Source organism: Nilaparvata lugens, chromosome 14, assembly GCF_014356525.2.
Source record: "Nilaparvata lugens isolate BPH chromosome 14, ASM1435652v1, whole genome shotgun sequence".
Classification (NCBI taxonomy): domain Eukaryota; kingdom Metazoa; phylum Arthropoda; class Insecta; order Hemiptera; family Delphacidae; genus Nilaparvata; species Nilaparvata lugens.
In genome coordinates this window covers 4480436-4495867 of record NC_052517.1, presented here as the reverse complement: position 1 = coordinate 4495867, position 15432 = coordinate 4480436, and the positions used below count along the sequence as shown (strand labels likewise).

The 15432-nt window shown below is 37.1% G+C and overlaps 1 protein-coding gene across 5 annotated transcripts; it reads left to right on the top strand.

Moving 5' to 3' along the window:
- Window positions 1-301: 301 nt before the first annotated feature.
- Window positions 302-15038, top strand: LOC111057374. 5 transcript variants are annotated; one of them, XM_039440569.1, is made up of 5 exons: window positions 302-486; window positions 1727-2988; window positions 5144-5282; window positions 9303-9407; window positions 14755-15038. In XM_039440569.1, exons 2-5 carry the CDS (start codon window positions 1912-1914, stop codon window positions 14997-14999), a joined length of 1566 nt encoding a protein of 521 aa, XP_039296503.1. In that variant the 5' UTR covers window positions 302-486; window positions 1727-1911; the 3' UTR covers window positions 15000-15038. The 5 variants fall into 5 exon arrangements, with proteins under 5 accessions (XP_039296503.1, XP_039296501.1, XP_039296505.1 ...); XM_039440567.1 differs by having other exon boundaries at window positions 14737-15038; XM_039440571.1 differs by having other exon boundaries at window positions 9307-9407; window positions 14755-14892.
- Window positions 15039-15432: the final 394 nt, after the last annotated feature.

Here is a 15432-nt window from a genome sequence, read left to right as displayed (position 1 = left end):
ACTGTCATTATAACGTGGACCTCACTATATCACATTCACTTGATACAGGTATCACATTATTTGATACGCGTATCACATTCCACCGTTGCAAACCGCTAAATAATTGACACCAGGCATGCGCAGTAGGCTCAATTATCAGCCGTTCCAAGGAACGCCCGGCGAAATAGCGATCGATAACTATCATGCCAATAAGGTCCAAATTCGCCCGCTTTGCCCAGAGATAATACACTATCTATTCCACCCTATGCTCCCTGGCTATGCCAAGCGAAAATCAACTCTATAGCCTGAAATACCAGATCTGGTCACAACAATGCATTCTATGTTGACTCATTCTGTTGTGATGGTGTCTGTCAATTTTATTCTAGTGAATCAGAGTTTAAAATTTTCGAAAATGGCCTGAAATTTGAGGTTTAAGTCTGGAAAAATCGTAGAAATTGTGTGTGGTGTGTTATAGAGTGAAACTCACTTGAAATACTGGGGAAACAGGTAAATAAATAGAGATGTATCAACAGGTTTATTGGATTCTAACCTCAAACCTTCTTCCAGATTGAAATTCCCTATCTATTTATTCCTTCAAAAATCATAATTATAGCGACGTTTCTTGTATTTTAAAAACATGTTAGTGTTTTTCGTGAATATTTTCGATTTTTCACTCCCTAACTGGATAGATTTAAGGTTAGATGATGCTCTAGTTCTATTTCGCTTATTGGTTTGATGTTATGTCTCATATATTCAAAGTATATTGACATTAATTTTTAGTACAACCTACATTAAAAAGTATCAATTAACTGCCATTCATATTAAAGTTTGTCTATAGTTTTGACACATATTTTCAACATAATATATATGGGTCATCACAAAAATATACCATGTATTTCACAATATTGTGATGAAAGTGAATCAATTTATTTTTTGTGTAGTTGAGAAGTTGATATTGTGGTAATTATTCATATTAAATGAAAAATACTAAGAAATTGTCAAACAACCAAAGATTTATTGTGGTTTGAAACTCAGTTTATCAGAAATTGACAATGGTGTAATAACCGAAACCGGTCTTCCTAAGTATCAATAAATCTGTGGTTTTTGACAATTTATCAATCTTTTTCATTTAACTGATACACATATCACATTCTCTTTGATACACATAGCACATTGTCTTTGATACACGTGCACATTTTCTTTGATAGGCATATCACATTCTCTTTGATACACGTATCACATCATATGATACACATATAACATTATATTTGATACACGTATCACATTCTCTTTGATACACGTATTACATAATACTATTATTATTACATTATACTGACATTGCCCCGTGCTACATACATCAAAGAGAATGTGATACGTGTATCAAATATAATGTTATATGTGTATCATATGATGTGATACGTGTATCAAAAAGAATGTGATACGTGTATCAAAGAGAATGTGCACGTGTATCAAAAATAATGTAATACGTGTATCAAAGAGAATGTGCACGTGTATCAAAAATAATGTGATACGTGTATCAAAGAGAATGTGATACATGTATCAAAGAGAATGTGATAGCACATTCTCTTTGATACACATATCACATTTTCTTTGATAGGCATATCACATTCTCTTTGATACACGTATCACACCATTTGATATACGTATCACATGATTTGATACACTTATCACATTATCTTTGATACACAATATATTTACTAGATACAATGTTTTTCTCCATTTTCAGATTTGCTCGGGCATCAGAGGAGCTACTAAAACAAACATGACGTCATCAAATCATTATTAATTTTTTGACCAATATTGATTGGTAGATTGACCAATCTTATTTCAAGGAAAATGGCATCAAATCCATTAAAATAACGAAATACTATAATTAAGAAATAATTAATCAGCTGATTCTCCCAGTATTGCATGGATAACCGTCTGAAAAAAACATTCTTCATAATAATTCTTCTACTATTTCTTCTCTATGTATATTGGACCTGGAAACGGCAAGTGACAGACTCTAATGCCGAATCTAACAGTAGAAGTGCTCCAAAACAGCTGATCTACCCGAATTTATTCGAAAAATACTGCCGGAAATGTTCAGCTGTCAATCTTTCAATCTCAGTTTTGCACCTGTTTGCAGTTCTGAAAAACAGCTGTCGTCAGCTGATTTCGATTGAAAAATTATCCTCCAGATTCCCTACTACATCAATCATTGAAAATGGGGACGAACCATTTCTGTGGTGGAATATTTTTGGATGCAAAGCAATTGTGTTGGATGAATCAACTGGGAGGTTTGTGGAGAATTTGTTGTGCAACGAAAAGAAAAGTTGCAACACTGTAAAGAGGAGAAGTGGCAACACAGTGAAGAGACTTGACAACAGTGTCAGGCGTCTGGGCAACAGTATCAAGGGTATCAAAAAATCAGGCAACACTATCAAGAGATCTGGCAACACAGCTAGGAAAGTGGGAGGTCACATGGGAAAGAAAACAAGTGCCAAAAAAGCTGGAAAAAGTGGTGGCAGGAAACATGGCAACACTGGTAAGAAGATGGCGGCTAAGAAATCTAGTCATAAGAATGGCAACACTGTAAGCAATAACAGGAGATCTTTGACGGGAAATCAAAAGGGAAGATTGGATGTGGTATCTAATGTTGTTAATGGTGAAATTGTTGATGGAGATTCTAAAGAAGAAGATGGTGAACAAGAAGAAGGAGATAAAAATGGTGAAAAAGAGAGAAACAATTATTTCAAAAGAGGAAATCTTGAGAAAAATTATGGCCTAAATATAGAAAATATGAAATATGATAATGAAGTGGATAATGTAGATAAAGAAGATGTCAACAGTGATGAAGAAGAAGAAGAAGTGGAACAAGAAATAGACGGAGATGATAAAGAAGAGAACAAAGAAAATACTTCTCTCGCGTATTTGGTACTTTTCTCCTTACTGGTGATTTCTACTGGAGCAAGTCTGTTGGAAGTTTTCAGAGAGAAGAAGAGAAAGGTGAGTAATTTTGCCATTTTATTTATTACATCAAATATTTTTATATTGTAGAATTTAATATTAATAATATAAGATATTTCAAAACTCATTTTTGAAAAATTTTCAGCACTTTGTCGAGCTATCTGCTTGTCTAATGACAGACAAGGATAGCAACACCAATATTAATCAGGTGCTGACTTTATAACGTGGACCTCACTATAGAACAAGAACAACCTCAACATGATACAGTATCAACAACACATTATGATACAGTATCATCTCAACTTCATACACAACACCATAATTTGATAGAGAACAGGATAGAGCTATCTGCTTTGTGGAATGATAGACAAGGATAGCAACACCAATCTTAATCGGGTGCTGACTTTATGATGTGGACCTCACTATAGAACAAGAACAACCTCAACATGATACAGTATCATCAACACATTATGATACAGTATCATCTCAACTTGATACACAACACCATAATTTGATAGAGAACAGGATAGAGCTATCTGCTTTGTGGAATGATAGACAAGGATAGCAACACCAATCTTAATCGGGTGCTGACTTTATGATGTGGACCTCACTATAGAACAAGAACAACCTCAACATGATACAGTATCATCAACACATTATGATACAGTATCATCTCAACTTGATACACAACACCATAATTTGATACAAAACAGGATAGAGCTATCTGCTTTGTCTAATGACAGACAAGGATAGCAACACCAATCTTAATCAGGTGCTGACTTTATAACGTGGACCTCACTATAGTCAAACATGACCCAGTAGCTACTGCTGACTACCAGCGAAATTGAGAACTATTTCCCCTTCCAAATCGTCGACCAATGGGAAGAAAGGAGGCGGAGCTTATAGGTGTGTCAGTTTATAGTCTATAGTGAGTTGCTCGTCATAATAGAATATTTGATTAACATCAGTGTTGTTATCCTTGTCTACCATTCGACAAAGCAGATAGCACTATCCTTTTCAACGTTGCCAGATCGTTTTTATCAATGTAGAAATATAATGAATTATCAAAATATTCAAACTCAATTATGAGAATTCATTATTCAATCATTGAAAAATATTTTTCTTGATGAATAAAATCCAATTAATTATTTTAAACTGTTGATATAACTTGTAATAACAACTAAATTGAATGCCATTTGAATGACGATGATTGAAGTGAGATAGAAGCCAGTTCCTCGGTTGAAAAAGGTTAAGGCAATCGGCTATGTCTAATGATAGACAAGGATAGCAAATTATCGTCAATCAGGTGCTACCATTATAACGTGGACCTAACTTTTGCAACTATAGTGAGGTCCATGTTATAATGTCAGTGGATGAAGATAGAAGAATATCGATGCCGATTCTCTTCATCAATTAATTATATTTCTACACTGTCAGAAACATAATTGGCATCGTTGTGGACCTAGAAAAGGATAGTACCACCGGCTTTGTCGAATGATAGACAAGGATAGCAAAACCAAAGTTGATCAAATACTGTCATTATAACGTGGACCTCACTATACTGGTCGGCAATATGATATATTATCACCACAATATGATACAGTATCACCTCAACTTGATAAGCCTCACCATAATTTGATACAAAACAGGATAGAGCTATCTGCTTTGTGGAATGATAGACAAGGATAGCAACACCAATGTTGATCAGGTGCTGACTTTATAACGTGGACCTCACTTATGCAATTAGTTGTCGACAATATGATATAGTATCAACACAATATGATACAGTATCACCTCAACTTGATACATAACACCATAATTTGATACAGAACAGGATAGAGCTATCTGCTTTGTGGAATGATAGACAAGGATAGCAACACCAATGTTGATCAGGTGCTGACGGCATGATTAGTGGTCGACAATATGATACATTATCAACACAATATGATACAGTATCACCTCAATTTGATACACAGCACCATAGTTTGATACAGAACAGGATAGAGCTATCTGCTTTGTGGAATGATAGACAAGGATAGCAACACCAATGTTGATCAGGTGCTGACGGCATGATTAGTGGTCGACAATATGATATAGTATCAACACAATATGATACAGTATCACCTCAACTTGATACACAACCATTTCACTATAGATATTTTGCACAACATTATTTGTCGAATTTTGTTGTCAGGTGTCAGAAGATGGACCAGATGATGGCAGTGAAATAGCAGCCGGTTGTTCAGTTGGTAGAAGGATGTCTCTAGTGGATTTGACAGTGAGCCGACATGCCAGAAAGGAGCATCAGATTGAGAATATTCTAAAACATTCAGGTTGGTATCCATAGAAAAAGAAATAATAGTATATTTCGCACCTAGAGCAGAAAATGAGATTTTTCTGGCTCGAAATTGGTTTTCAAGAAAAGATTGAGAGCCAGAATAGTATATTTCGCACCTAGGGTCGAAAATGTATGTTTTCCGGCTCTCAAACGCTTCAAGTTCTCGACTTCGTCTTGAACTTGAAAACCGCGATCTCGAGCCGGAAAAACATTTTTGCCCATGTTGCGAACACTATTTTTCGCCACACCAAAAAAGAAAACTTCCCAATATATAAGAAATTGAAAAAAAATAAAATTCAAACAGCCTATTTTGATAGTTTGAATCTTGGTTATGACAACTTTTACTGTCAATTAATTTCAATATTACTAATTAATAATTTACAATAGTGACCATATTTTTATACTATTAATATTTCGAATAATTGTTTGAATTTTTATAGCTTGCGCTTTGCGCCCGGTGCAATATCTCATGGATAGATGGATGAATAGAATTTTCATTACTATTTTGAAATAATGTGATGAAAAAATTAATATAATTGCATATTTCACAGTTTTGTCTCAAAATATATCTAAAAAATTGATTGAAATTTAAATTACGGTAACTAATATAAAAAATAGCTAATAAAAGTCGAAATTCATCAACAAAAAAAAAGTCATTGACCGAGATTCGAACCTAGATCATATCATGTTTGTTACTCACTGAACTTTGAGTTCTGATGTATTACGCCTTTACACTCTTGGCCATTGTGTATTGTTGAACATAGGGGCCTGACTGATAACACTTAGCATACACGTAATACTGTACTGTAAACTAGACTTCTAAAAAAGTTTACTTCACTCCTAAAAAGCATACAACAGACTTTGGCTCATGACTTATATTATTAAAATTAATATTATTATCTGTCTCACAATAAAATTTTCACTCTGAATTAAGTCAGGTAACATATGTAGGCTACTATAATATTGTGTATAGCAGCAAATTTGAAGCCAGTTTGCCGGCATTTTCAACAAAATATTGCTCTGAAAATAGTTAAATCATAGAGAAAACATTCGAAGATTCAATCTTGAGTGGGCCTAATGTTTCCTCTATAATTTATGGTTTAATATTGAAGAAAAATTATCTAAAAGTTTTAATAATGAATTACGGAAAAATTACTAGGAATTTTTCAGTCAAGGCTGAGTTTCACCAGTAGGCTTACCTTAAACTTCAGATCTCTGCTGTATTTTCTTATCCTTAAACTTCAGATCTCTGCTGTATTTTCTTATTAATATTGTTGATTGTATTGCATTAAGAAGTGGAATTCGATAATAAAGAAAAAACAATTATTACTCTACCTCACTTTTAAATATTGATACAATTATTGTACTTTGATTTCAAATTCGATTCTTCACTTTTAAATACTTGCGATACGTACCTTTCTGACAATGGACAATGCAGCCAACATTATATTGTTGAGGCTATGGAGATATCATCGTATTCTATTGTTTAATATCAAAAACACGATAATAAATAAATAATTATGAAACAGTAATTTATAAAATATATTATAGACATAATACCGCGATTCATGATACATAATTATATAGTAATCTATATAGTAATCTATATATATCTTACAGTCGTTATGTTATGAGATTATCTCTCTATGATTTTTGTGAGATCGGACACGATCAGCTGTTATCAAGGTCATTTTACAGCCCTAGGGCCGTAAAGTTTTACCGGCCTGGTCGGAAAACAATCACTTTCGGCCTCCATATGACGCCCTTAAACCAGTTCATTACATCCAAGTGTGGCGAAAATATTGTTACAGTATGGGTTTTCACTCTACAGAACCTAGTTTTTGTGGGTTCTTTAACTGTAGAATGAGCTGACAACACTTGCAGTTATAATTGCTATTTATTGTACTCTAAACTAAATAGATGAAACAATTGACTCACTAAAACAACAGATAATAAGCTGTATAGTGAGGTCCACGTTGTAATGGCAGTGGAGAAAGATAGGACAACAACGTTGCATTTCTCTGCCTCGTCAATGCCTTCTATAAACGGTAGCTGATACAGGTTTATTGATGTAATATTAACTGTTCATTCTCGTTTGAAATAATCAATTATATTTTTTTAAGCAAGAAATTATATTTTCGATAATTCTCACAATTAAAATGATATATTGTGTTGAATAATTATTAATTTTACATTGTTAAAAGACGATCTGGCAACAGAGCAAGGCGTGAAAGAGATAGTGCTATCCACTTTGTTGAATGATAGACAAGGATAGCAATACCATTGCTAAACAAACACTGCCATTATAACGTGGACCTCACTATACTACAGTTCGCGTATCCCATATCTTTACCACTGTTCCGTATCACGTGCTCGCGTTTCCATATCACCGTCCTGTATCTTGTATCTTGTCTGTATCTTATATCAGGACTCTGTATCTCAGTTCGCGTATCCCATATCTTTACCACTGTCTGTATCACGTGCTCGAGTTTCCGTATCACCGTCCTGTATCTTGTATCTCGTCTGTATCTTATACCAGGGCTCTGTATCACAGTTTGCGTATCACGTATCTTTACCACCGTCCGTATCACGTGCTCGAGTTTTCGTATCACCGTCCTGTATCTAGTATCTCGTCTGTATCTTATACCAGGGCTCTGTATCACAGTTTGCGTATCACGTATCTTTACCACCTCCGTATCACGTGCTCGCATATCCGTATCACCGTACTGTATCAGTTTCTTGTATCTTATACCAGGGCTCTGTATCACAGTTTGCGTATCACGTATCTTTACCACTGTCTGTATCACGTGCTCGAGTTTCCGTATCACCGTCCTGTATCTTGTATCTCGTCTGTATCTTATACCAGGGCTCTGTATCACAGTTTGCGTATCACGTATCTTTACCACCGTCCGTATCACGTGCTCGCGTTTCCGTATCACCATCTTGTATCTTGTATCTCGTCTGTATCTTATACCAGGACTCTGTATCGCAGTTCGCGTATCATGTATCTTTACCACCGTTTTGTATCATGTGCTCGCGTTTCCGTATCACCGTCGTGTATCTTGTATCTCGTCTGTATCTTATACCAGGGCTCTGTATCACAGTTTGCGTATCACGTATCTTTACCACTGTCCGTATCACGTGCTCGCGTATCCGTATCACCGTCTTCTATCTTGTATCTCATATCAGGACTCTGTATCACAGTTCGCGTATCACGTATCTTTACCACCGTCCGTATCACGTGCTCGCGTTTCCGTATCACCATCTTGTATCTTGTATCTCGTCTGTATCTTATACCAGGACTCTGTATCACAGTTCGCGTATCACGTATCTTTATCACCGTTCCGTATCACGTGCTCGCGTATCACCGTCCTGTATCTTGTCCACTGTCGGACGAACAATTTTTAATAATAAAAAAATGAATTATTGAACCATCTATTATTGAATTTCCATTATTAAAAATCGAAAACCTGAATTTACATATTATCTGAACCAGAATATTGTTTTTGAAAAGCATAATGCATTATTTTGCTATGAGCAGATTGGAATTTCAAATGTACCGCCATAAAGACCCCACAAAATGGCCGCTCCATAAGGAACACGAGTGTCATGACCTGTATTTATAGACCTTGGACTCAGCAGCCCTAAAGTCCTATCATTTCTATAATCTATCTTGATACAAAGAATGTACAGCAACTTATTGTATCAGATTGAATGAAAAAGACTAAGAAATTGTCAAAAAACCACTGATTTATTGATAATTAGAAAGACCGGTTTCGGTTATTACACCATTGTCAATCTCTGATAAACAAATTATCAGAGATAAATTATCAGGTTTATCAGAGATTGACAATGGTGTAATAACCGAAACCGGTATTTCTAATTATCAATAAATCAGTGGTTATTTGACAATTTCTTAGTCTTTTTCATTCAATATGAATAATTACCACAATATCAACTTCTCAACTACACAAACATATTGTATCAGAGATGTAATTCAGTTTATTACCACCAGGTAGCAGCAGCTCTACTTCTCGTTCATCCCCACCATCTCTGCTACAGCGTCGCTGTTCGTTCCCAGCTGTCCCTGACTCCCAAGGTCATCTCTCACTGGGTCAAGGTCATTCCTCACATCAGGGTCACTTGTCCCAAGGTCACAGTTCGACCCAGGCTCGGCCTCTCCAGCAGAGACAGCAGACTTGGTCACCTCCCTCGCCGCTGGTCAGACAGGCGGGACTGAGGAGGTTGTCGGTGGATTATCAGGGGGATGTGATGGGTGGAGGAGTCGGAGGAGTAATAGGAGGAGGTGGTGGGGATGAGTCACCGGACAGTAGGAGGAGGGTGAGGATTATTCGGAGGCATTAAGGTAAGGAAAGATGGTGTTGAGGTGGTGGTGATGTAGGAGAAGGAGAACGAGGAGGAGGAGTTCAAGGTGGTGGGGGAGGAGAAATTGAAGAGAAGAAATTCTATGATGAGAAGAAAGGGCTTTACAACTTTGAAAGGACATTAATATTTTTATTGAAATTACTGAAAGAATCGTGAAAGGTGTATATTTGTTATAAAACACTTCAAGTTTAAGGTATGGGTATTATTTTGGTTGGATATGACTGCCGTTGGTAATGCAACATACATCCCACCGATAATCGATTTCTGTGACGGTAGTCACATCCAACTAAAATAATACCCACACCTTAAGCTGCGTACACATATTCGCGCTTCCGACCCGCACCGAGCACGCTCATCCCTCGTACCGCCCTCGTACCGCCCTAGTACCACCATCGAACTACAGTCGCTCCTCCCACGCACCCATCATGAACGAATGCAGACGGACATAAAAAGTTATTGTTCACCTTCCGGTTCTGCAAAACGTAATCGGTCAAAGAGTTCACCAGAAGCAGTCCTGCAAAGTGCTAAAAAACAATTAATAGTAAAAAGTGACATGGAGTTGGGAGAATTTAAAAAGTATTTCGAGGTGTTCGAAAAAAAATTAGAAGCTATGGACAAAAAGCTTTCAGACGTGGCGACAAAAAGTGATATTTCTTCCCTCAATTCAACTATGGGATCGATTATAGAGGACAATAAGGTAGTAAAACAGGATATAAAAACGTTGAAACGTCAAAATAAAGATCTTCAAAAACGTGTCGTCGGACTGGAGGATCGCAGTAGGAGAAATAATTTGGTGTTCCGGGGACTACAGTGTGATGAAGCTGCTAATTGGACAAGCATTATTAAAAATTTCTGTGTCGAGTACTTGGGTTCACGTACAGACCTTTGCGTGAATAGGGCTCATCCTCTGGGAAAATTCAAAAAAGGTGGGCCAATTATCGCACATTTTCCAATGGACAGTGATATCAATTACATTTTGGATAATGCAAAAAAGTTAAAGCATACTAATTACTTTGTTCACAAAGACTATTCGATTGAGACCAGAAATTCTAGAGCCAAGCTACTCAGACTAAGAAGAGAAATACTCAAATTATTCCCAGACGAGAATGCATACCTCGTACATGACCGATTAATCGTGAGACAACTAACATTCAAGTGGGACGAGGATTGCGGTCTTGAATGCGGAGGCGAGGATGGCAGAGCCAAGCTGGAAGAGATCGTCGGGGACCGAGCTGCGCTGATTTTGAGCACCGTGAACGAGACCACCCAGGGACCACCGAGAGACCAGCAACCAATCAATAAATGAAGTGAAACCGTCAGCCGGAAAATGGACAATACTTGTGAGCTAGGGATAGTTGTGTATAATGTGGCTGGTTTGCGAGGTAAGCCTTATAATGATTTGTTCAACTTTCTAAGAAAATTCGATTGTTTTATTTTATTGGAAACATTTATTGAAGAGGAAAAGCAGGAAGAGTTTATGGGATATCTAAAGGGATATAAGGTATTTTGGGATTATGCAATTAAGGAGTCTCGAATGGGCAGAGCAAAAAAGGGGCGACTTTTATGCTATAAAGAGACCTGTGATAATATTAATATGAAAAATATAAATGATACATTAATTTTAGAGATCATAAGAAATGATAGAAAAACTTACATACTACCGATTTATCTCAGTGGAGGGTCCGAGAATGAATGGAATAGGGAATATAATTGTCTATGGGATTTTTTATCTGAATGGGATGATACTAGTAATTTAATTATAATGGGAGATCTAAACGGTAGGGTGGGTGATTTGCAAGTGATCCCACAACATGTTATTTACGAAGATACTAGAATAAATTGTACTAGAGTTACCAAGGACATGACAAGTAATCGTAAAGGGGAGAAGATAATAGAATTATGCGATGAGTTCAACTTAGCTATTATGAATGGCAGGATTGAGGGTGACGCGCATGGAGAATTCACTTATATCAGTAGCAGAGGTACAACAGTAATTGATTTGTGCTGTGTTTCATTAGAGTGTCTAGATATTGTTGAAAATTTTTGCGTAATCAATGAATGTTTCTCAGATCATATGCCCATTTGCGTAAAGTTGAAACGAACAGAGATTGAACGCGATTCTGTAAACCCCATGCTGCCGAAATTGAAATGGAAACGATTAGACGATTATCAGTTTGCTTCAAAATTATCAGAAAGAGCTAGTCGATTAAGTCATATAGGCCTACCTCAGAATTTAGATAACGCTATGGCTGTACTGAATGAGCTTATCATCAATTCGGCAAGCGATAAATTGATACCTAATCACAATAAGAATATGTTTAGGAAGCAAAGCTGGTTTGATAGAGATTGTGAAAAATGTAGATTAAAAATGTTTTCCCTTTTAAGATTGTTTAGAAAAACCAGCTCTGAAGTAGTAAGACACAATTATTTGAGCGCGACCAAGGAATACAAAGAACTATGTAAGGAAAAGAGAAAATTATTCTTGAGAGAAATAGAGCTCAAATTAAGATCAATAAGAGACTCGAAAAAGTTTTGGGAACTGATAAAGAATTTTAGAGGTGTACAGCCATTGAATGTGTCATGTATCACGTCTGAAAATTGGGTGAGACACTTTCAACAACTGTACTCGCTAGCAAGAAGAGACACAACTGATTATGCAGCACCACTAGTAGAGGATTGTCATCTGGATAGAGCTATTGAGATGGACGAGGTACATTCAGTTTTGAACAAACTACGTGATAATAAAGCCCCAGGAGATGACAGGATACCAGGAGAATTTTATAAAAAGTCACCACTTGAATATAGAGAGCTACTATTGCAGTTTTTCAATAATATTTTTTCGAGTGAGACCGTGCCTGCGGCTTTCACTAGTTCGATCATATTCCCTCTGCATAAAAAAGGCGATAATTCAGTTGTTTCTAACTTCCGCGCTATAAGTTTCGTTAACTCAGCTGCTAAAATATTTGTAGGAATATTACTGAAAAGAATAGAGGAATGGATAGAAAGCCGAGGCGTATTGGAGGAGAATCAGGCGGGATTTCGAAGAGGATATTCAACAGTAGATAACGTGTTTACTCTTTACAGTATAATAAGTTATAAGTTGAACATTGAGAAAAGAAAAACCTATTGTTTCTTCATTGACTTCAAATCCGCATTTGATTGTGTGAATAGAGAAGCCCTATTCTACAAGCTTCATAATTTGGGACTCTCAAATAAATGCATACAGTTGATAAAAAGTCTCTACAACAATACAAATGCTGCAGTATGGTGTAAAGGAGGAAAAACAGAAAGTTTCAACATTGAGAACGGATTAAAACAGGGCTGCTTGGCCTCACCTTTGTTGTTTCTGATTTTCGTGCATGACATATGTGAGAGTATCGGTGGAGGCCTATCTATAGATGGTTTCAAAATAAACGCTCTTCTATACGCAGACGATATAGTAATTTTTTCAGATAACCCAGTAATGTTACAGAGAATGATCAATAATTTGAGAAGATATTGTATGCGATGGAATCTAGAATTGAATATGACCAAATCAAAAATAATGGTGTTTAGGAGAGGAGGAAGACTGAGGAGAGATGAGAGGTGGTATTATGGAGAGGAAAGACTGGAGGTGGTGAAGGAATATAAATATCTGGGAGTTACTTTCACACCTGCTCTATCGATGCGTCCACATTTTAAAAATAAAGTAACAACAGCAAAATTTGGTATAAATAGTGTATGGCGTAGGCTTATCTTAAATGACGAGGTACCAATCTCTAGCAAGTGGCATGCTTATAATGCTACAAGCAGAGCAGTGGTGACTTACGCGGCTGAGGTGTGGGGTTACGTGCAATCGGAAGAGTTGGAAAATTTTCAAAAGTTTTTTATCAAGAGATTGCTATCCCTACCAAGAAATACGCCGAACTACGTCATTTACCTTGAAGCTGGAGTGGATACAATGTGGGTGAATACTTTTGTCCTACACTTCAACTATATATTAAAAACGCTTGCGCTGCCTGAGCATAGATTTCCGCGAATCCTCAGTGAAATATTCATCAAGAAGAAATGTGGTTGGTATGGAGAATGGCTGAGACTTTGTAGAGATAATAATATAGACTGGCCAGATAATCTGCAGGAAAAGCGTGAGTGGAGCAGAATGGGTCAGCTATTGGTCACTAAAATTAGACAAACGGTTCGGGGTAAGTGGTTGGATAGGGCTAATGCTGCGCAATTTCATTCCATATATGCTCTGTTGAATAAGGAGGAAAGTCTTATAAGAGAATATATAAATGATAGGAATAAGCGGAATTTTATAAGTATTATTTTCAAAGCTAGAGGAGCTCTATTCCCGCTGAATTACAGACCGGAAAGACAGGAAGAAACACACAGATGTTCAATGTGCAATAGTCAGGAAAACGAGGACATGTTTCATTTTTTAGGTAGATGTAAAATTCTAGGAGAGATAAGAAAGACATGGTTCAATAAGTGGAGACTGGAAAGAAGAGAGGTCATAGAATACTTGGATGGAAAGAATTGGAAACTTTTGGTGGGGTATGTGAGGGCGGCTCTGAGGTATAGAAAGCAAATAATAGAAGAGTTCAATTATTAATGCTTTAATTTTTATCCTCTAACCGTTGGTCATTCTCTCTGTGATAAATGGATTGTATCATATAATTTATGAAAGCTTTTTCTTTGTCTCAAGAGTTGAGTATTATAATTATCAAGTTCGGCTCAACTTCGGCTGACGGCAAAATGCCATGCCTAATGAACTGTTTACTTCTGATTTACTGTTTATTATTATTCCAATTTGTTTCTTTGTTTTCTACATTGAGAACTGTTCGAATCGTTTTGTTGAATAAAGTTCATTTCTATTCTATTCTATTCTATTCATTCAATATGAATAATTACCACAATATCAACTTCTCAACTACACAAACATATTGTATCAGAGATGTAATTCATTTTATTACCACCAGGTAGCAGCAGCTCTACTCCTCGTTCATCCCCACCATCTCTGCTACAGCGTCGCTGTTCGTTCCCAGCTGTCCCTGACGCTCAAGGTCATCTCTCACTGGGTCAAGGTCACAGCTCGATTCAAGGTCATTCCTTACATCAGGGTCACTTGTCACAAGGTCACAGTTCGACCCAGGCTCGGCCTCTCCAGCAGAGACAGCAGACTTGGTCACCTCCCTCGCCGCTGGTCAGACAGGCGGGCCTGAGGAGGTTGTCGGTGGATTATCAGGGGGATGTGATGGGTGGAGGAGTCGGAGGAGTAATAGGAGGAGGTGGTGGGGATGAGTCACCGGACAGTAGGAGGAGGGTGAGGATTATTCGGAGGCATTAAGGTAAGGAAAGATGGTGTTGAGGTGGTGGTGATGTAGGAGAAGGAGAACGAGGAGGAGGAGTTCAAGGTGGTGGGGGAGGAGAAATTGAAGAGAAGAAATTCTATGATGAGAAGAAAGGGCTTTACAACTTTGAAAGGACATTAATATTTTTATTGAAATTACTGAAAGAATCGTGAAAGGTGTATATTTGTTATAAAACACTTCAAGTTTAAGGTATGGGTATTATTTTGGTTGGATATGACTGCCGTTGGTAATGCAACATACATCCCACCGATAATCGATTTCTGTGACGGTAGTCACATCCAACTAAAATAATACCCACACCTTAAGCTGCGTACACATATTCGCGCTTCCGACCCGCACCGAGCACGCTCATCCCTCGTACCGCCCTCGTACCGCCCTAGTACCACCATCGAACTACAGTCGCTCCTC

Coding starts and splice junctions, on each gene's coding strand:
- LOC111057374 (XM_039440567.1), top strand. CDS start 1,912: ATGGATAACCGTCTGAAAAAAACATTCTTCATAATAATTCTTCTACTA. Junction 2,989..5,143: donor TCAGAGAGAAGAAGAGAAAG/GTGAGTAATTTT, acceptor TTTTGTTGTCAG/GTGTCAGAAGATGGACCAGA. Junction 5,283..9,302: donor GAATATTCTAAAACATTCAG/GTTGGTATCCAT, acceptor TATTACCACCAG/GTAGCAGCAGCTCTACTTCT.